This window comes from Anoplolepis gracilipes, chromosome 5 (genome assembly GCF_047496725.1).
Source record: "Anoplolepis gracilipes chromosome 5, ASM4749672v1, whole genome shotgun sequence".
NCBI lineage: Eukaryota > Metazoa > Arthropoda > Insecta > Hymenoptera > Formicidae > Anoplolepis > Anoplolepis gracilipes.
Window position 1 is genome coordinate 3,701,499 of NC_132974.1, and position 27,644 is coordinate 3,729,142.

Below are 27,644 nucleotides of genomic sequence, written 5' to 3' on the forward strand. Positions count from 1 at the left end.
TATGACTTTATTTCGTAGAAATAAACACATAAAAGCTGTTTTTAATTATACATATCATTACATACATATTATTTATTTGTAAATTACAGTCGATTACAACTGAATAGCTGCTGGCTACAGAGGTGAATGACACAATACAGTCTCTCAGTAAAATCTAAACTTTATGTGAGACTTTTGTCTTATATATATATATATATATATATATATATATATATTTTTTTTTATTGGCATTTTAATTTTCTCATACTGATACATTAATATTTCTTGGCACTCTATAGTATTAATTATATACACATTTTAATATAAAATTATGTAAAAACTATATTGATGTTTTTATTACATAACCAGAAGAAATTAGTTTATAATAAATATGTATAACAAATGCATGCAAAAGATAATCTAGTCGATAAATTTTGATATATATAAATAACACTATAATCTTCACATAGATCATGTGTTATTTTTAAATTAATAATGAGAACACAGAAAAAAAACACTATTACTTTATTACATATTGTTTGCCGGTGCGATAATTTTCCATGATTTGCTAGTATTTAATAAACACAACTCTTTAACAAATTAAAAACAATTGCGTTATATAATACGAATCCTGCATTTGTATTTTCTGTTTCTTACACAAAGATGAATATTTATTACATTTTATACTTATCATAAAATTGTGCATTTATATAAAACTTAATAAAACAGACAAAATCGCGTGATTTGATATTATATTTGAGATTATATAAAAAAATCATTTATTTAGACAAAAAAAAGTATAAAAAGAAATGATATATAAAAAAGTTTACTGAAATTGATAAGTCGAAATACTGTATTGTAATTAAAAATTATATCAAAATTTTTACTAAATTAAAATTTAAGATAATAAAGATTTAAATAAAACTAATAATTTATTTTAGAAAATCTTTATATTATTAATTGTTTAATAATATAAAGATTTTTATGTAAATCACCATAACTTTGAATATTATTATGTTATTAACCATGGAAAATAGTACTGAAACGCGAATTAATATACTAATAATATGACATTATTTATAGTGAGATTAAGGCATTATTATTACATATAATCATTCATAAAGTGTTGAAAATGAATATCATTAACATCATTACAATTTCTGCGAGTCTAACAAAATATAGGCTTCAGATAGCGCATTCAACTCGAGAAATCGATGACGTATATCATATTCGACACACGTGTCAAGATGCGCACACATGTGTATAACTCTACACATGAATGCTTTCAGTTATTTGCGCCGTTTGGCACGTGATATTGCCTTCACTGGTCTCAAGCGTAATATGGAATGTATATGGAATGATAAACACCTTTTTTTGTTTAGCATGCAATTTTATTATGAATAGCGCGGAAAATTCTCACAATTATGTAAATAGGATGGCACAATTTTTAATATAAACAGTCTAGTTTTTTATTAATACAAAATCAATTCTTTCGAAAATGTAAAAATGGGAAACTGCTTTTCAATTTTTAATAAGTTAAATATATGTTATAATGCTTGAATAGATCATAAAAAAATTTATCTCTTTTGAAATTAATTTAAATTAGATTTAGTTTAAAATATTTATTTGCATGTAAAAAGATATTAAAATTAAATCTTGATTATGAAAGATAACAGTAAAATTTTTTTGTTAAAAAAATTCGAAGATAAAAGTAAAAAACGAGAATTCTGTTTTATTCTGCATTTGCACATAAATATTTAGTTTAGTATTTATACTATTTATAGTTTGAAATAAGTACATGTCAAGCACCACAAATTGAAAAAACCAAAGATACTGGTTATATTTGGAATTTCATTAATATGAATCATCATATTCATCAAATTCGTTATATAAATTGAAATTGGCATAACGGAAATATAATAGTTTAATGAAAATTAAATTGTATAACCACTGTTGCACAAGTACATCTGATTTTATTTACAACAAAGTAAAATAACGTTTAATTTCATGCTATACTTTTAATTATTTTTCTGCATCTATCATAATAAACAGAAAAATATTCAACGTTCAAAAAAACTACATAATATTTTTGTCATAATATCTGTCATTAAAATTTCTTCTATTATAAAATTCTTACAGTATAATTAAAGTAAATTCTATTTGCCTATAATTTGTAACAAAGCCAGCTGTTGTTAAAAGTTAAAATACACAAATAAATAAATGATTCTTTTTAACATGTATAAATTATACTGACAGTTAATATATAAGTTTATAAATAAAATATTTTCATATTGAGAATCATATATAAGCCGCGTAAAAATTTTATATCGGATTTACATATGGAGTATAGATAAGACATACAAAAACCTGTCCTTATCGTTATCATTGATGGGCATCACTCGACGCCGCTGTTGTTTCAAAATCTAGCGCGGAGTTCACTTTCCACGTTCCGTACGTGGTGGAACGATGAACCGCGTAGCGAGCAGCGAGCAGGCGCTCGCAGCGAGGCACGGCGCATGCGCTTAGTATACTGCGTTGCGCTTAACCACGATGGTTGATTGTAACGACATAGAAATGTCGCGTGTGCCAATTCTGGTAATTCTGGGTGCTACGGGTTCCGGAAAATCGAGACTGAGTATCGAATTAGCTCGCCATTTCTCGGGGGAGATTATCTCGGCGGACAGCATGCAGGTAAGCATTGTATAATGATCGATTCTCGATACGTAACCTCGCGACGAGGTTAGGTGTCCGTGACACGACTTTCCAACGTGTTTACCGTGTTCGTGAAAAATGATCTTGAGAAGGCGCTATTATCCAAAAAGTTTTGATCTATGATCAAGATTTGCATTAGATTTATATTGTTTATGCGAATAATTGAATTAAATATTTTCTTTACTGATGCTGTATATTTTCAATATTATATGCGTTTCTTTAATGATGTTATATATTTTCAATATTATGAGTTTTCAATAGTGACGTAATTATATGCTAAGAAAGGTGTAAAAACAAGAATAAAATTACAACAAGAATAAATAGCGCTTTTAATTGATATTCTTATTAATATTATACGAAAATATTCGCACGCGAGAATGCGAAAGATGTTGAGATGCTCATGTGTTGTTATTGCGAAATTATATTTCTATTTTTCTAATTTAAGTCATTTATTAAGATAATTATAATCTAAAATTAAAATCGCTATCTTTGATAGCAAATACAAAAACATTAGTAAAATTAGTAAATAAGTAATTAAATTATTATAAATAAGTAAATAAGAATTTATTATCCATTATACATCAAGTATATATCTTTCGACTCTAGTCTTATATAATTTTTCTTATGTGATTGTTATGACTATCCGATATCGCTTATTGATGATGTCACGAGTAAGCGTAAATTATGCTTGTAAGTTAAATCGGTCTGTTCTGGCTACTTTTTAAATTGGTTTGATGAGACACTTGGTTAGAGCAATTTACGGGAGAAGAAATGTAGTGCTTTCTCTCTTTCTCTTGCATAAATCACTTTTTGACGTCAATGGCGTAAAATGATGATAAAACACACGTAAGAAAGCTCTTAAACAGTATTTATGTTTCCACGTGACAGTTATAGATTCCGACGTATCTCGTAACGTAAAACAATATGTTTTGTTATCATCAACGTGTCATTGTTTTAGCGTCATCGTACTTATTTTAATTTTCGTCGTCGTCCGCCAAATAGTTATGAATTGAGTTTTTAGTAAAAAAAAATTTACTATTCTAAAAAAGAATCAAGTCTAAAAATTTAATATATTAAATAGTTATATATAATGTATAAATAAAACATTTAATTAGAGTTCGCGATAGAGTCTTCTTTTATGTGACAATGAATTTTTTTTTGCGAGATTGTAGCACGTGTGTGCTTTGCGTGGGATCACGCTCAGAGCCTATAAATTAACTATTAATTGTCGCGTACGTATACGTATACATTAATACACGAGTTAATAATCTAATCTCACGACCTTGACACGTGGGTTAATCGCAGTCGTTATCCTTCATATAAATTGAATTCTATCGACAGACCTGTTGCAAAACTTCCGGCCAAGCGAATTTCCGGTGAATTAATAAAGATGATGTGTTCGTCTTCGTCGATACGGTGAAAAGTCAATGGTTCTTATATTTGCTTGTTTTTTTACTTGTTTTTAACAAATTAATTTTTTATTCTTTTTGTACGCGTGCATATATAGTATCAGTAATTAATTTAGAAAATCAATAAGTAATTATAGAAAATTATTTACTTGAAAAGAATTACACGATCGAATACTTTAGATTTAATAATTTTTTCTAACGTTGATATTAATATTTTTACTTCTAATTAAAAAAAATTATTTATAATTAAAAGTTTATTTTATATGAAGTTTCTTTATATGAACTCTGATTTACATATAAAAGAGATTATTTTGTACTAAATTTTGTAAATTATTTCTAGACTTTCTAACTTGTATTCTATAGAAATCCATTCAGCTAGATAAATGAAAAAGAATATATGTACATAAAAAAGTGTAATATTATATAAGAGGTTAAGTTATTCTTAAGATTCGCCTTGAGCGATGTACTTGAGAATTGATTCTCTCTATAGGCGTTTTTAAATTGAGATTTATTTCCAACCATTCACGAATACCCCTGATATATAGTAGTCATTTTTATTGAAATGCAAGATTCTCAATATGATTGTTAATTTAATGATCTCCGAATTTTGGCACGTGTTTTTCAATAATCTTTTTTCATAATAAATAAAGAATAGTAATGAAAGAGAGAGAGAGAGAGAGAGAAGAGTGAGTTTTAATAGAAAATATTTCTATATTGAAAGGCCATCAATAATATATATTTGTTTTAGCTCTTTCACTTTTTAATCTCGATTTATTTGATATTTAAAATTCGTCTCTTTCGCCCACTAAAGAAAAACTCTACGCGTATGTTCGATTTTCGTAGTCTAGTCGGTAATTTCTCGCCTTTGCGTTTATTTCTGTATCTTTTTCACGTGGAGCATCAGCTCCAAATTTTTCTTCCGCCATGCGTGACTTCACTCTTGTGCATAAATCACGTGCTCCCGAGCGGCCACGGCGTGACGCCTACACGTGCCGAAAAAAAAAAGATTTAGAAATTTCTGCTCTCGCAGACTGTCGATTCATATGAAACTTCAAACGATGCGACCTCGCTTGGGGAATCGCGATCAGTACCGGGATTGTTTCTTCTCGAGCGAAAATCCCTTAGAGACACATCTCACATGACTAGACGTCGTACGAGAATGTCTTTAATCTTTGTATGAAGCCTGGCTTTAACCGTGCTAGATATACGTAATAATAGTCATTGAATTTAGTAAGAAATTTTGTTAGATATTTTTATTTTTAGTTTAGACGTTTTTCCTTCACAAATATTTCAAATTATGAAAAAATTATATTTTACTATTTGTTTTTAATTTTTTTAAATTTTGTAATAGATTATATATCTAATTAAATTCTGCTCTATTTGTAATTTTACAAGAAGAGCGTATTATATTTTTTCACCATTTCTATGATGAATTTTTTTGATGAGTCACTAAAATTGAAATTTCACTCAAATGCTTAGAAACTTAATTTGATTAGAAACAGGTCAGACAGACAAATGTACGCCGAAAATTATTCTCCTAGAAATACGATAGATCGGCATTTCATTTCTGAAATATTCAGCGCATAGAATTTTAATATTGCTGTTATGGAGACGTGTTGGAATTTCACCGAAATATACCGTGAGCGAGTCTCTTGTATAATAATATATCTTAATGTCTATTAAGATGATTTGGCGGCTATATAGTAGAAAACCACAAAGTTCTTGGTGATTTGTGTCATGAGATTTTATTGGAGGCCGTTCTTCAACTATTCTTGAAATCATGTAGAATTGTAGAAGATCTTATAAAGAAGATGACGTTATAAAATCATAGATATAAAAGAATTTCGACTGATTCTTTAACATTTACAAGATTTTGTCAATATAACTTACTCTTAAGAATTACGTTTTTTTAGTCAAGATAATCGAGAATTACAGTTTAAATACAAAAAATATTTAATCCATCCTATAATACCAGAATTATATGTATATTATAATCACATGGCTTTTCTAATTTTACACTGTAATTGTGTGTAACATTAATTACGAACTGTAATTACATCAATCAAGAAACGCATAATTATCTCATTTTGTACGTGAATGTGTCTTTCGGCAATGTTAATTTGGCGTTTTATTACTGTTTGTATCGGTATACATATATGTATATACGCATGGTTATGATACCGCACGTGTGTAACTGCGAATTATGCAGGCCGCCGCCAACACACTTGATATACAGTTCAAGAAAGTGAATGTTTAGTCGCGACCTTTCATTAAGTCTATACACGTGGAGAAGGATGTTGGCGTTCGGGCAGCATGAAAATAGGAATGAAAATATAATTAATTTATAACTTAAATTATACTTAATGTATAACGAACTGTACATTCGAAAGGATAATTACTCATGATTGTGAATTTAACATGAAGATTTATCTCGCGTCCATATGAACACGTGCATCATCCGTTTTACTGTGCAAACTCCTGCGAATGCTATTATTATAAAGATTAAAAAAAAACTATTTCATGGTGAAATACAAAATTATCTGAGGCTTACTCATTCTCTCTAAAGATTGGTAAAACTGCTATCCGGAATAAGAGGTGGGGGAAAATGAAATAAAAATAGCGAGCGTTAAAATAATGCATTCTCTCAAAATGTATGGCGGTAATCTCGTAATACGGAACGTTTAAAGCCACGCGCTAACAAATTCGTTGATATTAATTGTGACATTGATCCACGGAAGGCAATGTACTTTGGTCTTTAAAATGTGTTCGTCGTCTCCGGTGAATTGGCTTCGTGTCGCGCATGGAAACTTTCGTTTTAACCCGCAAATGGAACTCCACGTGTGTTACACGGAAGAGAATTCGCTGCTAGGATGTTTATTTTTGCTTGCCTTTATTGTTGCATTTTACTTAAAGTTAACGTTTTCAACACAACCATTAATTAAAAATTATCAGAAACGAATATGAATTTTCAACACAATCATTAATTAAAAATTATCAGAATTTTTCGTTTTTTTCTAGCTCATTCCTCTATGTGTGCAAAATAAATATGAACTTATAAATAAAATATATATATATATATGTTTGCATTAGATATATTTTATCCGTATTTATGCGTACATTAATTATTAAAATTAGTAACGTTTAACGAAATTGTTACGTTATTTGCAATTATCATTGTAAAAAATTATGTAAAAGTTTACATAATTTTTACATCATAATAATGATAAAAATACATATAAATATAAAAATACACATATAATAACAATAAAAATACAAGTCGTTATAATAATAAAAAATACACGCTTAAATTAAAAATCATTAATGCAATAAGTAATTCCATTATTTAAATTGAAAGCAAATACTAAAAGCGCACAGTACTTTTCTCGCAAAGACTGACCTTGACAGCGATCATGCATACGGAAATGTTATAGTCGGTGACTATGGAATGCGCTTTGACAGCTACGACGGTGTGCGTTTCGTAATTGGACGATATGAAAATCGTGATAAAAATCGTAGGTTGCAGCTGCTTATATGCAGCAGGTTCCCCGAACAACCGGTTTTAAATCCACGGCGACGGCGACGCGATGACGCGAGATTTACGAGGCTCTTTTGTCGACGCGGATGCCTCGGGATACTTTCGACGGTTGTTTTATTACGGTGCTGAGTCGCAAGTGCAGCCTTTATCAAGACGTCCAGTGAAACCTCGTAACGATTATGAAGGATTAATGAATGTACTTAATTCTATAGAGCGCTCAAGTGATGTAATTGCCAATCAACATTAACATCATTTCGCGTATAATATTAAAGGAAATATGTCTCAGCAGATTTTTTTTGCGTTGCTTTTACTTTTATAGAACTATTGATTTTAACTTCATGTACAAAAGTAGTTATTTAGGTGACAAGTCTTTGAGATTGCTTGATTAAGATTGATTATCGATAATATTATTTAACACTTTAGAATTCAAATCTTGCCTAGAATTGATGAAATTGGATCTACTATTTAATTGGATTCGAATTTTTTTTTATAAAGAGACACTTTTTAATTATATGCACATTTGCTGAATCAAAGATATTTTTCTTTCCAGGATGGCAGATGCCCGGTTTACGCTGCGTGTCACTTTATCAATGATTCACTTTAGCATTTTTGTCAGATTTTAAGCGCTGGAGAATGCTGCAATAGTTCTAGAAAAAGTTGCATAAAATTATTAGAATTAAATTACACAAATTAGATTGTTCGAGACGTTGAACGTAAATGAAATTTGTATTATATCGGTGTCTCGGTCTAATTTGTTTAATAAATATTTTAATAATCTTTATGCATATCTAGAACTCTGTTCAGAAAATATATGATTGCAGAACATAAAAAAATAACACGAAATATCATTTAATGCGTTTATGTTTAAAATATATTATAAATATATAAATTTATATATATATATATATTTTTTTTTTTATATATTCAATGTCTTAACATAATATTGAATCTGAAGTACATGTTCTTTATAATTTTTAATGATAAAGAAGTGAAAATTTTATGCAAGTGAAAAATACTCATCTTATAAAAGTTATCTTAAATGTTTTTTTGATACATTTACAAATCTAGCACTTAAAATTTAAGAGACTATCTCTGTATTTTTTTTGTATGAATGAGAAACATTAGAAAACGTATATAATAAAAAAAAATTATTTTGAGGTAAATTATATTAAAAAAATCTTGAAAATATTTTTTTTTTGAATTTTAAATAATATAATAACAATATATAAAAAATCTAAAATTATAAAAATATAAAAAATATTTAGAAAATTAGAGAATTTTCAGAAAATTTCTTTATAAGATTTAAGTATTATGTTATTTCTTATTAATTATGAATTTTTGTCTTATTTTTCTTATTAAGTATGAATTATATATCTTGTGTGCAGAGTCTTTTGAAAATGTAGCATTTATCATCGATATTCTTAGATGTCTTGAAATAACGCGAGAACAATTTCGAGATTCATAAATTGTTCGAAGAATCGGTAGCGAGAAAGATCATAAACTTCTTGCGTTTATATGAACGACTCTTATTGTTTACAAATTATGTTATAGCCGATTGTAAATTCTGTATTTTCTGTAAAATCTTGTGCTTGAACGCGGAAGAGTTTTGCATATGTATCGCTTCCTATAAATTATTCTAAGTTTATTGCGTAACGCAACTCGCTTCATTCATTTAAAATATTTTATCTCGTGCATTAGTTAATGCTTGTTACGTAATATTCAAAAATATAAAAAGGAATGCTTTCAAATATATTGAAAATCAGCAACAAAGCAATTTTAATCATTTTTATCTTCCAAGGTTTTTTTATTTTGTCATTTTTCGTATTATTAAATAATATATCTTAAATTTGTGTATATATTTTTCTACTATAATTAACGTTTCATAATATATGATTGAAACAACAAATCGTTGAAATGTAATTCGACAATGTTATTAATTGTGTGCAACAAGTATATCTTCTCTATTTTGTGCGGTGTACTTTGACATAAAGTTAAAACGTGTGCGACTGATGTGTCATCTATTCTGCGATTAGGATTGCTGAGAACAGTTTGTCACACTTCCGGGACTAAGTCGGTGCATTCGCTCGTGGTATTATGTAATCCCACTCGGAGTGCACTGTCGTAATTGTATGATTACTCATACGAGATATCAGCGCTTCTTGGCGCCAAGTGGGATGACGTAGAGTTTTATCTGGAAAAAAAGAGAATAAATCGGTTTCAATGTTAATGAAAACTTTTTTTTTTGCAATTATTATCATCTTGAATATTATTAAGAATAAATATAGTCGAAATATAGTTTTATATTTTAAAAAATAATTCGAAATAATATTAAAAAAGCAAAAATTTGATTAAATTTCATATAAAATTCACAATTTTTCATATTTTTTTAATTTAATAAAATTAAATATAAAATTTTTTGTCTATTTTATACATAGTATTTTTCAATTATTTATTTCTTAAAAATTAATATTTTGAAAAATTAATTAAGAAAAAATTGACTTAAAATTTACTAATGAAAACATTCACAACACTTATTAATATATTATATTTATTATCAATTTTATACTATTGTATTATTACTACTGGTTGTAAATTTATAAAGCTACCACGATAAATATGATTGTGCAGTGCATACAATTATGTATTATATATATTATTTAATGAAATGATTACATAAACGTGTTCAACAGAGAGCGAAATAATATTTATGTATCCTTATTAATTATTTTAATTACGTTAGGATTTAGTTTATTTGACCAGCTTTCTTAATAAAAGCTTTTCACACATCGTTTAGACATAGACGAGCGTATGTTAATGCTCAATGACAAAAATACGGTTTTACGGTTATCGACCTCAAAGTGCCCAGACGTTTTTCAGACTAACACCGTTCAAATTCGTGACTATATATATATATATATATATATATATATATATATATATATATATATATAATTTGTAGGTCGAGCGAATAGAAATTTTATAATAATAGTTAGTAGCAATTCAATATCGTTTATTTCAAATATTTTTATTGTGTGATGATATTCTTTCTGAACTGATGAATTTTAATTAAAATAGAGAAGAAAATAAAAGAGGATTATAAAAAATTTATTATTGTACGTATTAATAGCTTCGCGTATTTCTTTTGTAAATATTATAAGTTGATAATCTTTTTGCGTCATAAGTTTTTATAATGAATAATAATACAAATGTATCTTTTCGCGTTGTCGATAGCCATTTTGACTGAATAATTAAATGCAAGCCAATAGTAACAAATTATGGTTAAATTTGCGATGTCAAAAAATGCAATTATTTTTATAACCAATCGATCTTATCGTACTTAATTAATGCTGATATGTTTCTTGAATAGAATGTGATTTCCATATTAAATAATCAATACTATATAATTTTTAGTGATTGTATAATTAGAAAGATAAGAGATTGAAAGCAACAAGATATGTTGTCGCCTTCTTTAATATGAAACGACTACAATATAGTATTTAAGTCATAACTATGATTTATGTGGAGTAATTTAATTAGATATTACTGCGTATAAAATGTTTAAAGTAAAAAATTATAAGACCGAAAAACAGTGAAAGATCGTTATACTCGTGACTTCATCTTATCGTTTAATCAATTTTAATACTTTATAAAAGTTTTCAGTACTCTTAGAACGCTTATCATTACAAATTTAATCACACTTTAAAAGATATTGATTACGGAAAATAGAGTAATAAGATAAGACTGATAAAATTTGTTTGATCCAATTCATTATCTTGAAGCTTGTGCGCATATGAATGTGTATTGATATCTTGAGGTTATCATTGCAACTTTCTCTCTCTCTCTCTCTCTCTCTTTAATTTAACGTTTTTCTGAAATTTATAATATATTTGAGAATATATATAGTTTATCAAATATATTTTTTAAAATGTTTGGAAAAAAAAAGAAAATAATCTGCAAATATTACTGGACTTTGTAATTGCATTTATCAGATTTATCTGTTTTTTGAGTCTTTAATCCTTCCAAATGTTGAATATATTGTAAACAGCTCATATCGTAGGAGTTGTTTTTCTCTATAAAAATGCTGCAACAGCATGCGGCAACAAATTTGCGACAGAAATGCCGAGTTTAGTAAGCAATATAGAACAGTGCTACGCAGAAATATATCTTGCAAACATATATCTTGGCTTATTATATAGAATTTAATATGTACATACAATTTTGTCGCATTGCGACAATTTCCGCGATTCTCCGAAGAATTCGTGTCATGAATGGGATTGAGAACAATTAACAGTGTATATATATATATATATATATATATATATATATATATATATATAAAGCTATATTATTTCATGGAAACTCATAATAATATAATTAAAAGTTCTGATTTTATTTTCAATAAAATTATTAAGTAGATCGATTTGGAGATATTGTGCAGTTTATTTTAATTTATTTTTTATAAGTAGAAATGGGTCCCATATCTTGTATGTATTTATTGAGCGTAACTTCAATAAGGTAATGCTGTATTACGGTTTTATTGGAAAAGTCACAGTGTTGCTTTGTTGTTTTTCTTATCGATAAGTCGTGCAAAACACTAAAGTGTAAAATTTAATTGACTCGTCAATTAGAACACGATCGTTAAGTGTTTTTCTGGACTAACAAGGAAAAGCCGAACGATTAATATCCTTTTATCGATTCTTATTTTACGCATTAATAAACAATTTTCTTCTTAACGCTGCGAACGGTATAACAAGATAACATAAAATGCTTTTGTGAAAGAAATGTAAAGGGCGCGTTTAGATTATTTGACAAAATGAGAAATAGGAGAAATTAGATCTTCGTTATATTTTATTTACCCTTTAATTATTACTTCATTACATGATGATTATGTAGATGGTAATCATAATCCCCTACAATAATAAGCCATAAGAAATGGCGATAATTTAATTAAATGGCGAAACTTTCGTTGAAATAAAATCGACAGCGCGTGTTGACTCGTTTGATAAATTAATTTTTTTCTTACAATATTACTGAATTGTTTTCTAAAAAAGAACGGGCTTTCTAAAATTTGTTTTACATATACATATATAGATTTGATTATTAAAACAAATTAAAACTTGACTGTATGTATTTATTACATAAATTTGAATATTATTGATAGAACGAATATTAAAATATGACATTCGAAAGGAAATGTAACACATGTAAAACTATAATATCATAGCACACCTAGTAATCACGCATAATAATTGAGGGTTAAGAAGTAGCATCGCAGAGAGGATAGAGGCGGACAAGCGATCCTCTGCATGTGCATTCTCGCGAACGTATCCGGGTGAGTTAGCTCATTAGCATCGTAGATTTCTGCTAATTATCGTAAACGTCAAGTAGACGTAGTAGGTACACAAACCCCGTCAGTTGAGAATCCGCGAGAGTTCAACGTTACAGGGGCATTAACGCAGCGAGTTCCATGATTTCTTGGATGACGGGTGTGTATAACGATTTCTCGTCTCGTAATTTAATATCTGTTAAACTTGTTCTCGCGCGTATTCTGTTTTTTTAATCCGTCTCATTTTTTAAGAATACTTCCCTTAAGTAAGGTTTATTACAATTTATCGCACACATTGCTATAACGCGTTCCACGTTGATAGAAATAACTGACAGATCCGAACGGAATGGTTTTCATACCAATTGAAATCGAAAATTATTACTGTTGTGCGTTTTTTGTCAAGCACCAGTACCTAAACTTACGTTTAACTGTCATTTATCGAAGTAGTAGTGTTGGTGAAAGTATTTACTTATCACTAATTCAAAACTTTGTTTTACGAAGTATGAAAAAATAAAATTTGTACCCTGGGCTACAGTATCAATTATTATGTTTTTAGTTTTATATTTTATATACTTTCTCTATATTTTATTATATGTAAAAAAACTTGCTTTACTTTCTCTATTAAATATTAATAAATTTATTTAAGATGAATATCCTAATATAATTTTTGAATATTAATATGATTTTGATAATTATTATACATATTATTGTTAACAATGAGATATTTGTTATCTCATTTTTAACAAAGTATATGCATGCAGTGCGTATTTGAATTATGTAACTAAAATTAATTAGTTATGTATTAATTAGTCTAAATGATTATAAAAATTTGAAAGATTACAAACTATTAAAATTAAGTATACAAAGTAGCGGCGATTTCAAACTTAATTCTGAAATGTTTTTCATCCTTTTAGTGTTCTCTGTGGATTTTTGAAATCCTCAATTTTAGATGTTTGAGATATTTTAGTTGAATTGATTTGTGATAGATGTGACGATTTTGCGTGTGATCTCAGAAACATTTCCAAAATTTGTATTACACTTCGGAATTGGGGTTAAAAATGTGAGCATAAATATTTAGAGGACGGAATGAAGGGGAGAGATCAAAGTGTATAGTAGATCTTGGCATGTCTCGCCTACGCAGGTCGATGATTTACGGATGATCGCAGACAACAAGGTGGAGAAGACGGAGGACCGGTTTCTGAACTTGATAAGAGGATGACGTGAGAAACTCTTGAATCGGGAACATACGGGGGAGAGGAAATGCAAAGTCTTCCGCGATGATGATCGAACGAAGACGCTTCGATCGTAAGAAGGAAGCGAGACAAGGAAAGAAAGATGGGGGGAAAAAGAGAGAGAGAGAGAGAAAGGAGACGAGATCGTTTGTATGCACCATTCTACTTCACCAGACCAGTTTTCGTGTAATATACCCCAAAGCAATACGGCTCTGCGCGGAATACTTCAAGGGCCGGTTCCCTACATGTGCTCTCGGGCTTGTCATACTTTCAGATTAATCTACTTGAATGGTACTTGCCCTAAGGACTGCCGCACTTGCATGCTTCCGTAATTCCGGGGTTTATCGGTCGATGAAAATGATCGAAGGCTTGATTGTAGATCACATATGATCTTCGCTGACTGACTAAAAAAATATACTTTATTTTATACATCGATATCAGCTTAATGAGTATGTTCATCTACAGTTATATAATGGTAATTTACGATGCATTTAGATTAATAGCAAAAATTTTTTTTTATGAATTTGCAATCAATTTTTTAACAGAATTTTTTTTAATTACAGATTGCTATTTGTCACAAATCTTTATCTTTTTTAACGTTTAATATTTTCATTCGTTATAATTAATTAAAATTTTGTTTAAAAAACATTAAATAACATTAAACTTATATTAAAAAGAAAGGTTTTGCTATATATTTGCAATATAGTATTATTTAGAAAAATTATCAATTATTTTTATCTTTACGATTTTGTAAAGAATATTGAGTTAAAATTACGTAAAGAATTTACATTAAAAGTTAAAATGTTTTATTTTTATTACCAGATACATACATTTTATTTTATGCATTTGATCTTATACTTTTTAAATATACACAGCTCGAATCTGATGTGATTTCGTAAAATATATAAAAATATATGCAATATATATTGAAAAGTATTTTAAATTCGTCACTCTCGCGAATCTCGTCAGTATTTTAACGAAAATATTTTAGAGAAAATTTCATTTATAAGTTTTTGTAGCGGGAATAATTGTTCGGTATGAATAATGCACGTCGCACTTGTTTAATCATGGACAATCTTTAATTTCTTTTAGAACAACGGATGTTCATGTCGCGGACTTACATACATAATTCATTTCATTTGTCGGCATTTAAGTCCCATCCCCAATTTTCATTGACTTGTACTCATAGTTAGCGATCCGGTTGGTAGCAACTGCTGTGAAAAGTGAGCCGACAAAGAAATTCCGCGTTCCCGAGAATTTTTACAGCACGACTCAGGGACTCTTAAGTGCACGTAGTCGTTTGCATATGAACGTTGCTTAAGATTCCATGAATGCACTCTAGAAGCGCTGTTCTACAGAGTTTCCCCCCTACTCTCTTCTTAAACTTTTTATATCTTATACGAGATATTTTGGAATAATTATACGAATAAATTAATCTAAATATATATAGCGTGAATTTTATTCACGCAATATATATTATGATCGCTATGTTTGTAACTTAATAATTTTGCTTAAATTTAATTCTATTATACAAGAAATATGTGGCGTTTTAATTTTAATTTTTCATATTATGGGTTATATATAGTCTTTATTAATTTTAATCATTATCATTTTATTTGAATTTTTATTAATATAACGTGCATGTTATGTATGCACCATTCATAATATGAGTGCATGCGAAGGCTGTTTCTTATTTTTAACAATACAGAAAATAACTTCAGACGTAAGAAAATTTTTACGTCTCGTTAGGCTATCAAATACTTGAGTTGATAACTCGATTATCGTAGTTCTTCAATGTTAAGAGAACCGACATTATTGAATGTCTTTACTATTTATAAAATAATTATTTTTATATAGCATTATCTGAAAGAATAAAAAATAATGATAAGAGTATTTTTCATCTCGCTAATAATTTAAATAACACTCGCGTATAAAACGATCGCGGATGATATTGCTATGCTAAGCTCGTATAAAATAATCGTGAAATCGCTAAAATATTAAATTGCAAAATTATCCTTTGAAGAATTACATAAGATCCGAATCCTCGATGAATATTAAAAAGACATGATATTTCACGAGTTACGTGAGGCGAAATTGAAGTTTTCATTTGCGTGTTCGCTTTAGGAAGTCTGTATATCGCCAGTGTCCTTCAATCGAACATTCTGCAACGTGTGCGCGTTGATTTCGGACGAAGTCGTCTAAGCGATTCTAATGTCGCGACAGCAACAACGTGTTGCTATGTGGCCTGCTTAGCACCGATTAAATATTCAACGTAGCAAAATCCACGTGTACTCTTCTTCCTCGCTTGATTTGTCGCTCTTGTAGTTGGTTCAGAACCTATCACACTAGAATTTAATACACTCTAGTCGTTTTTTTCGACAGAAAATTATTTTAGAAAACGTTATTTCGGAAAATATCGCACAAATATTGCGCTGTATAAATGTGAATTTTATATTAATCGTAACATGCTTCTCTAGTCTTTTCGTAACTTCAACTTCAGGAAACCGTGAAAGCGCCGTAGAAGCCATTGTTACCACGTAGTTTAAAGTTTCTTGGAAACCGAAATATACGTCGATTGGTAAATCTTGCGTAAATTATCCCACGATTTGCCGGTGACTTCGATAATTGCCGTTGCGAGCGTTGGGAGGTCTTTCGCCGAACGAAGGGTTTCTTGAGCGTTATAAATCACGGTGCTATATCCTCAGTCCATGAACTTTCCTCTTTTCGCATCGGGCACCGTTAGATTCGTCCGATTGGCTAACACGACGTGATACTTCTCCGGTCTGCTTCTTCAGACTTCACGACCTTGAATCTAAGAACATCGAGTTCTTCGGGGTCTGTTTCTCATCTATTTCTGAACTCTTGAATTAGATTTGTCTAGAGAATGGCCGCGACTTCCGCCAACGTCGTTGTCGTGGAATGCCACTTACTCGCTGACGAACTGATTATAAAACGAATAAAAAAAAAAAGAGAGAGAAAAGACAAGAAAGATAAATGGTATTTCGTTCTTCTTTGAACTTTGAAGTGAGTTCCGACGATCGCTCTACTTAAACTGCCGATTAATTCTTCCAGCTAGCTATTGCTTCTTAGCAGTATTTGTGATTGTGTAATACCTGTTCGGCGATTGGACTCGAAATTGAAACTATTTATCCTCGTAAGTTTCAATATCCAATTTTTTATGGAAAATCCTTTCGTAACTTGCGTTACGTCAGTTTTCAAGGTCGTACTTTTAAAAGTTAAAGAGCAAAAAAAGATATTTTCTGATTGAAAACTTAATTCAGGCTTATATTACTGGAATTAAAAAAAATCCATACATACATATATAATTTTGTATGTTTCTAATTTAAAATACGTAGTCTTGAAACTTGAAGCATTCTGTAGAACTCTTATAATTGCCACTGAAGCAACTGATTCGTTGTAACGGCTTACTCGTTACGATATCTTATTCACCTGTCCAATTTAAAAGCGTTAGGGACTATATGAGGAAGAGAGTACAACCTGTGTTCTCATTACACGAAAGTGAGTTTGGAGATACTAATCGAATTATAACATCTTCAATCATATTTAGAAGGGATGATATGCATATTCACTTCTATCACATTTAAAATTGCCAGATGTTTCTTTTTATAGAATGTTCTTAAATATAGAATAGAAATTGTGTCGAATATATAAAAAAATTTTATCAACTTTATTTATTATATAGAATATATATGATAATAACAAATCAAATATTTATATTTAAAAACTTAATGTTTAATATTTTTGTTTAAAAAATAAACCATAGAAAATATTCAAATCAAAATATAGAAAATTAAAATCTAGAACAGTTTTTTTCTTGATATTGAAAATTAAAATAATAAATTTGTACGTATTCAGAATATTTTATCAAATTTTATAGCACTATAATATCCGAGAGCATAATGTTACAGAGTACAAAATATAAGCGAAATATATATAGCATCCAGTACGATTTCCGCTAATTTTGTTAATGAAAGTCATTTTATTTCTGTCTTTGAGTTTTGTTGATACCGTGTTTTTATCATGTTATTCAAGATCTGTCATTTTCTTCTTTACACCGAACTCTTTGACAGAATGCGTGAAAGGAAAATACTACCAAACATACTAAATTGAATAATTAATTTCGGCAAAAACGGCGAATGATAATCAATATTCAAATTGCGCATTTATATTTGTTTGCGATCACTTCTGAAACAAAATGTGAAAAATTATATCGTGATATACAAATACATATACATATGTTGCTTCATTTCTTCAAATAAATTGATAGATTATTTATGTAAAAGTTTTCTTAACATTTGTTTCGAACTGTCCTTTGATTGCTTATCAATCGATATCGTTATATTTATTCGATTCTTAAACCACTGAATATAAAACAGTTTGTCTGACAAGTGGCTGATGAATGAAGGCTAATGAAGGTTGTGAGCGTAATCATTCAAGATATCCCAACGTGTACCGGAACGTTGGAAACCTGTTTCATCGAACGCATCACGCATCTAACGGATTGCTAGGCATGCCGATTAAACTCTTCACGAAATCGATAGATCTCATTCCATCGATGTCGAAAAGCTTTTTTTATTATTTAGAATATGTCTTTAAAAAACTTATTATAAGTACTTAATATTAATTGTCATCTGTACGGCAGCCAATATGTTAATTTTACAAGCCATAAAAGTATTGAATTTTACAGTATGGGAATAATATTCGTTGGGGTGGAGGGGGGGGGCCGAGCGATTTAAATATCTTGATATTATTGCCACCTGCGGCTTTAAAGTTCAAATAACTTACGTCATTGACAAGATAATATTGATATGCGTGCGAAGTTCTTTTGCTTATAAAATGACTGATAGAATCGGTAATGAGTTTTTATACGGTAAGACCGACCCGATATAATTTATCAATCAATAATTGGACTGGTCAGCAAAAAAAACGCCATTAGGCGCATCAAATAATTAAGGAATTCCTACTGGAGAGTCTTATGTTAGTGAATGATTTCTTAGAAGTAAAGTGTGTTAGCACGTGTCTGATTTCGTTTTTACTTCGAGTACGTGTTATACGAGTCCTGCAATCATTCTTTCGTTTCCTTTCTTTCTATTCCTTTACTATTGCGTAAGCAAGTCACGCAGCACCGATGAAACTTTGTTTGGTATAACCGGTCGATTAACGAACTAGAAAAGTGATTGAAGGTTCTATTGATCCTCCAAGCACGTACTTCACACTCGATTCTTTTTGAATTGAAGGAGAAAGAATATAATTGTGCCATAGGTAATGCTAAATTGTGCCATATTTTTTTACCCCAAAATACAGGAATATCGATACGAAAGACTGCTAATTAATTGATTATCAAGTAGATCGATAATCGGCGAAGTCGGTGCAAAGATATTTTTGGAATATCATTAATCTTATCGTTTTACTGTCATAACATAATTAAAAAATTTTTCTAAAATTTGATTTGTATAGATAACTCTATGATTATAATTTTATTAATATCTTGAAAATGTACAATTCTATTTTTTTCAATTTTATATATGCTTTTGCTGCAAAATATATTTATTATCTACTGATGGACTATTTTTGAATTGTGCATATGATTGAGTATAATTTATTCGTTAATAATTATTAATTCATTTTTACATTAGCACCTATATACCGGCTTTTGGTTTTTACAACACCGAGCCTTAGCAGGACTTACAATAATTAGTTAATTTCAAGTAGCAGCTGCTCGATCGATAGCCGATCACTGTTTCCGAGAACTTTGCCGATACTTTGTACGTATATTATGTTGCTGTACCACTTTTGTCTTCAACGTTCCCTCGTTGCAGAAGTGATATACGAAATTTCTTTGATCATCGCTATTTTAAATTAAATTTTATTAAAGATAAAATTTATTTATGTTTCTCTCGCAATATTAATAGAAACTTTTTTTCAACATCATATTTTTCTCTACGTGAAAATCATCCTTCACGCGCGTAATGACCTCGAACTCACATATATGTTACTTTATCGAAAATCATTGCCCATCAATAAACTTGATTGTAAAACAAATTTCCGAATAAAAAAATATCGATAGTTATTCTTCATTTGAATAATCGGATTGTGTTACTAGTACTAAATCTTATTAGTACTGTATTCTTCATTTGAATCATCGGATTGTGTTACTAGCACTTAATCTTATTAGCATTATTTTAGTATTTTACTCAACTATTCTGATATAAGCTTGTGTTAGGTTACAGAAAAATACACTTGTAACATTCAACTTTGACAAATGATATCAAATTATAGTCATTTGTACGTCAAAAGACTTTAATTTTGTACACATTGAAAAAAACTAAAAGAACATGATGGCATTTATAAGGCTTATTTAAAAGAAAAATAATGACTTTGACGAAATTCACGAACGACATTTCGATATTATTTGTGTTATTAAATGTCTGAATCGAGAGGAGTCCATAAAAAATTAGAAAATAAAATTATAAAATAATTAATAATCATGTTAGTGTGTTAATTTATGATTTTATCGAAAACTTGATAATATTTCTTGTTCCACTTCTGCACTTTCATCATGCTGCATTCGACTCCAATTTAATCTGACGACTCTGCTGGATCACAGTCACACCTGCATTATTTGTATTTATTTCTGACCGTGAATCACACAAGCGTCGTAATTAACGAAATTATTAGACCTGTCAATTTTTTATTCATATCTTATTTATCAGTTGTTTGTAACGAATTATAATTTCTTGTTATTTTGCTTTTAATTACGGTAAATATTCTGATCTATACAGGTGTACAAAAGTCTGGACATTGTAACTGCGAAAGTAACCACGGCGGAAAGACAAGCAGCACCACATCACATGCTGGACGTCGTGGATCCGCTGACCAACTTCTCCGTAATTGACTTCAGGGATATGGTTTTGCCGATTGTAATTTACACATCATTTTCGTTCCTTTTTTTCCAAAGATTTTGGTTGACGTTTAACGCGGCAACCATCCTAACATTACTACAACAATAAGGATGATTGTGTTTCACCGGCTTGTTAGTAGATATCTGCAGCATAATTTAGAGTTAGAGTTTTATTTATTAATGTATATAATTATTAGAGTCTATTAACATATATAAATTTTATAAAATAACTGAAAATTTAATTCAGCACGATAATAATAATTATTATATATGTATATACGTACATTAATATATTCTGTATCTAATTTAATGAGTAAGGATGCCTTCGTATGCTAATCGTAACGTCTGGAAAATAATGAGAATGATTAAAAAATCCATAAATCGAGATTATCGCAAGCAGATAAAATCTTCATTGGGCGAATCATCTTTCTCAGAACGTGTTAATGAAAAACGTACAATGAGTTCTTAATGAATCATACATATTGAAAGTGATACTTTTTTCGTTCTCTTTGTTTCGAGCCGCACAATTAACTTATTGTTGTATATTAAGAATTATAATTGTGCCGATTGGATATTTCGCGCGCGGCTTCATAATCACGATTGGTTCGCGCGAAATTGACTTCGTAAAATAAAGATCTTGAACGAAGCCAATCGGAACGCCCCTGATCCTGCGAAGACCTTGATACGATCATTAGCCACGGTCTCGCGCGGAATGCTCGGTGGTAAGATACTCTTGGTTGTACTCTGCCTCGACGCTCTGTTCCTTTTCCTATCGATGTAGATAGACAACCTGCTGACCAGGAGAAAAATGCCCGTTGTCGTCGGAGGTACAAACTATTACATAGAATCTCTGCTATGGGAGATACTTATAGCCGATCCGAAAGATCCGTCAGTGCAAGCTGATTCAAGCGCGACCAATCCGAGCGCATCTGTTGAGAATAAATTAGATGAGCGATATAACTTACGGGTCGAACGACAGAATGGCGATGACGATGATAATGAAACGACACCAAAGAAGTTGAAATTCGACGCGAGATTATGTGATGATAGCAACGAGGAACTACATCGAAGACTGATGGAGATCGATCCAGAGATGGCGCGCCGATTGCATCCTAACAACAGACGGAAAGTCATAAGGTAAGATTGCATTTATTTGTACAATATTGATAGGTAATTTTTGGAATATTGATGATTAAACAAATATCACACAAGAAATTATATACCCGACATTTTTAATTATATTAAATATAAAATTAATTGTTTAATTAATGTGAAAGATGTTTGAAAGAAAGTTAATGTGTCCAATGCACATCGTGTTTTATAAATATAATACATTTATTAATAAATATATTTAACTTAATTTATAAATGTATTTAAAATTATCATAAAAAGTATCATTTTAAAACTAATAAATATATTTAAAAATATGAATTTATTAGTTTTAAAATAATACTTTTTATGATAATTTTACTTTTTACTCGCTTCTTATAAAATTTTTAAAATATTTAAAATGAAATTGACAGAGATATATCTGAAATAGAATAAATTTGTCGAATTTGCATTGTGCAACATTATTTTTGACTGATAAATATTATTTATCGCAGCATGTTAAAGATATGAAAAGTTGAAAATTTTTTTTTGCATCCGATATCGAGCAGTTAATTACAGTTAGTGAAGTTTTACTGAAATTTACCAAGTCAGCTTCGTCAATGTTATAGGTTATTTAATATTCAAGAGATATAATGTCAGTTGTCACATTACATTTAAAAATTAGAAGAAACAGACATTAATCAAACGGACGGTGATATCTCTGGCGCATATGTAGGCATTAATTTAATTCATTGAATTCATTAGCATTTTCCATTCGAACACGGTGCAAGTAAGTTTCAAGGCGACAATCATAAAATCTCAAAAACGTTCCAAGCTTACGAAATCCTACTTTCTTGCGCCGCGATAAAATTCTGACCTACTTTCGATAACAGAACGAAGCTATAGCTGGCTTCGTTATCGGTTCGACAAGATATAACACTACATCTTACTGCGACAATATAAATGGAATTAATCATTATGATAAGCACGTTTCGTTAAAGGAAAAGTCTTCTATAAATAAATCTATTGACTTCCTTTTGTGTTAAATTTAAATCATACAAGAAATCATGGAAAAAATTGCATGCAAGATATGTTCAGGTGTCTAGTATTGTGATTGTATAATTTGGTTTGAAAATGAGTTGATAAAATTCAGAGAGTAACAGATAACGAAAAGTTAACACCTGAATCGATCCTACGTTCATAGCCGTCTCGTCGAACAGCCAATATATTTGAGTTTTTTTTTTTATTAATTAGTAATCACTTTCTACCCAAACATCAGCTTTAATATGACACTTGCAATTTGGTCAGCGTTATCTGAATGGAATATTTAGGAGAATGTTTCATTATATAATCGATTTATAAAATTCTGACTTAATTTTGACGAGAATTTTGAATAGTCAGACTGTGTGTGTTTATGTCGGATATATATATATATATATGTATATATAAATAGAATCTGTGAACTAATTAATGCCATGCGCGCTTTTGTTCTTGAATAAATAATTAATTGATGGACGCACCCGTAGAATGATATTGCAGATAATCTGATTTCTGCCATTGCGAGCAGAGTTTATGTTAATATTGATGATATTCATAGTTTCGTAATATCTAAAATCTTGTCAATAAATTTCCTTTATTTAAATCTGGATTTCCGGAAATTAATTCTAGAATTTAAAAAATATTTAAACATAACATTTCAAATATGTCTTAAAATTAAGTAATTTAAAATAAAATTAAAATTAAAAAAAAATTCTGTATATTCTGAAAATATTAAATGTTAATATATGAAAGAGACATTGATATTAAGATTATCTATGATAAATTGAAATTACGTCTAAATGAAGATAATTAACTTACAAACTTATACATTTTAATTCATGTCTTGGTAGATCGATTAATAAATAACCAATCAACTTTCTTTAGTATTTATAATTAGAATAATTTTTATTATACTATTTAGCTTTTTTTATAGATACAGTTTTTACATTGAAATGTTCAAAATATCTTTTCAAATTTCACAGATCCAGATTTAGATAAAGGAAATTTATTGACAAGGTTTTAAATATTACAGAACTAATTGCAAAATATTTTCTCGCATTTATGTATGTTATGATTCCATAATCAACTTTGGCATGTATCTAATTATTTAGAATTTATAATTTAAAAAATATAATGTATTTATAATTTTCTTTTTTATTTAAACTTTTTTATTTACGATTAAAACTTTGTTTGAAATTTATTTAAAATATCTCGGCTTTGGCATTTGATTTATTATAAAGGAGTGTTTACTGTTATCTTTTTTAAGCAATCGACTGATAGTATACATCGGCAGATTGTAAATGTGTCGTAACTATAACCGTAGGTCAGTGGAGAGTCACTTGGACAATTTTTTCAATCATGCTCATTATATATAATAAGATATAGATACGGATCGATGTCGAAAGATATTCAGGACACACAAGTGAATGAACTTAATAAAAATTAAATATGTGCATTATACATGCAATAGAAAGGAAGTTAAATATATAGAATCCAAATATACATATATTAAAAATAAATTTCTCTTATTTTGTTTGGAATTTACATTTAAAATATTTGCAATTTATCTGGAATTTAAATTAATTTAATTATATATCTATATAAAGTTTACAATTTTTTCAAGTTGTCTATGTGTATGTGTGAAATTGAATTTAGATAATTTAATATTATTGTAATTTTTTGTAGCTTTGGAATTTATAATTATAATTTTTTCAAAATTATTTAAAATTTAATTGAGATACATTATAATCTGCCTGTTTAAATTTTTCTGTTCAGATTCAAAATTTTTTTAATTTGACATTCTATATTAAAATTATAATTATCGTAAAGAGCTGTAATTTTGATCATATATTCAGTAATATGATTAATTTTGATACTCAAAATATTATAATCACAATTATGATCACGTAATTCTATTTATAAAATTTACTTTATGTATCACATTTCTTGTTGAAGACGCGCGTAAAATTCGATGCAAAAAGGAGAGAGTCGCAGTTTTCGCCAGAGTAGGTCCACTTCTTACTTTGCCGGCGTTTTTCACAGAATCGCGGACTTGTAAAGCTACGTTCACAGTTACAGTAATTCGCGCGGGGCATGACAACGAACGACGGTGATCGAATCCCGAAGCGTTCAAATGGATATCTCTACGCAATCGTCATCAATCAAGCGAGCAATTTTTTCCTGCGTTATACGTCACGATAATTGAAACTACTTCGTGTATCCGCTATTTTCGATTAATTATGATTAACGGTCCGGCACGTACCGCGCCACGACTAACATCATCAATGAATGTCGAGACGGTAGAATGATGCATTTCCCCACGTTCCTTTGACCTGACTTCAGCTTCTGTAGGATTTGCGTGTCCAGCTCCCGGTAGATCGTATACAATCGCTTTCTCTGTGTGAATGCGACATCGTTGCGCAAGACGATCGACAATGGCCAATTAGAGCAGGGTAGAGGCAAAGCAGAGCAGGGCACACGTCTTTTGGACAACTGTTACGCTTTCACAGTATGTCCACCAATGGCAGCTGCGCCTCGATAGAGTACCTTTTTCCTTCGTGGCCACCATCCTGCACACTTTCATCTGGTGCATGAAAAGACGTCGAACCCTATAGAATATTTTGGATCGGGTTGGGTTAGGTCAGGCAAGGATCTCGTGCGTCGCCAGCTGTCGTATCTTTCTTCCTTTATCCTGTCACCTTACTCAGCTCAGAGGTTTCAAGTTATATTTATTCGATGCTTCCGAAGCATCGAATAACGAGCGTCCAATTAACTTTCCGATTACTTCTTTATACAAGCATCACATCATATAAAAGTTGCTCAAAATCTTATTATTAAAAAGTATGATTTTTTTATAGCATTTATCTTTCCTATTACCATTAATCATTTTTTAACATATCTAGAATCAATATTTACTTAATTTCTTTCATTTTACTTTTATTTACAACATTATCTTATCATCTTAACGTGAAATAAAAATAGTTTTTGTTTCTATTATTGTATATTATATTTAATAAATTGATCTATTTTATTAACAATCTATATATATCTATATATGTTTATGGATTGAAAATACAATACAAAATTAAATAATATTATTAATTTACAAAATTAATAATTTACTCATCGATAAATAATTGATTTGTCTTTTTATTAACGGCTTGTGTTTGATAAGTTTCATTAGTATTAATAGCGACTTGATTAAGGATTTTAGGATACACATTAAATATTTATTCGTCAGATAGTCTCATCATGTAGTCAACGAAATTCAGTTCCTTTGATGGTTTCTTTACGAGGGACCGACATTATTTTACTACAAACGTTAAAATGTTATGAGCATCGTCCTTTACAATTTGCACTTTAACTTTTTAATACTCTCTATACGTAATAATATTTAACGTATAATACTTTCAACACACATTTTCTAAGAATTGACCGGATCGATTGCGAGTATTTTTTTTTTTTTTTTTTTACAAAAAGCTGTATAATAATTAAATTGTAGTTTTCTTCAATTCTTGTTTGCTTTGATACACAATGCGATAAGTCGAAATGGAGCTGACAAATTGCAAAATTATTAGAGAATTTTGCGACGGATATGTCTTCGTATATTTCTAAAACTTGAACGATCCTTTTTATGCTTTATTTATTTATTATTATGCCTAAGGGACTCATAGAGCTTAAGAGCCTTGTTCTGAAATATTTTTTTATGTATCGCCTCGTCGTCGCTACGACTCGTAAAAAATTCTTTTCTTCTTGCATCGATGTTTTTAGTAAAGTGATAAATTTTATAATCGATTGACTTTTTGAAAGCTTTATTTGTTATAGCAGTTTTCTATTCAAAGTTAATTACAAAACACAATTATTTTGAAAATTAATCTTATTTTATATCTTTTATTTTTTTATTTTATACAAATTTCTTTTATTTTTTAAATATATTTTTTTAAATATATTTATTTACTTAAAAAAGCTTTTTTATACTTAATAATATTTCTATGAATATGTTTTTATCACATATTAATATATACATACTTAATTGATAGGATATAGTTAATTGATATATTTCTTAAATATTTATCTTGATTAAAGGAAAATTTTATTCATTTAATTTTTTTGTTTGTCTAACAATTTAAACCATGTTAGATTAAAATAGCACGGATTTATTGTAATGTCGATATCGATGAAATGTGTGTGATGTTTTTCCTATTTAGTCTTCCTATTAGTATGACGAAGAGTCCCAAATCGCTCTGGTTTCGCTCCTTTCTCTGACTTCGGTGACACGTCGATGATGTCCTCGTCTCGTATGCGAACGTACGTAAACACACGTGGAGCGTGAAAATCACGATTACTCGTAAAACAGCCATCAATTTACCGAGGATAAAAAAGTGAGCTTACTTATTGCTTA

At 29.4% G+C, this 27,644-nt stretch overlaps 1 protein-coding gene across 1 annotated transcript in view; it reads left to right on the plus strand.

Moving 5' to 3' along the window:
- Positions 1–2,493: 2,493 nt before the first annotated feature.
- Positions 2,494–27,644, plus strand: part of LOC140665616 (tRNA dimethylallyltransferase) — an 80,670-nt gene continuing 55,519 nt past the window's right edge. Inside the window, exons 1-3 of the mRNA XM_072891917.1 lie at positions 2,494–2,670; positions 20,997–21,134; positions 21,897–22,252. Of these exons, the coding sequence (XP_072748018.1) occupies positions 2,530–2,670; positions 20,997–21,134; positions 21,897–22,252 (635 nt within the window). The 5' untranslated portion in view covers positions 2,494–2,529. The remainder of the gene's footprint in view (positions 2,671–20,996; positions 21,135–21,896; positions 22,253–27,644) is intronic.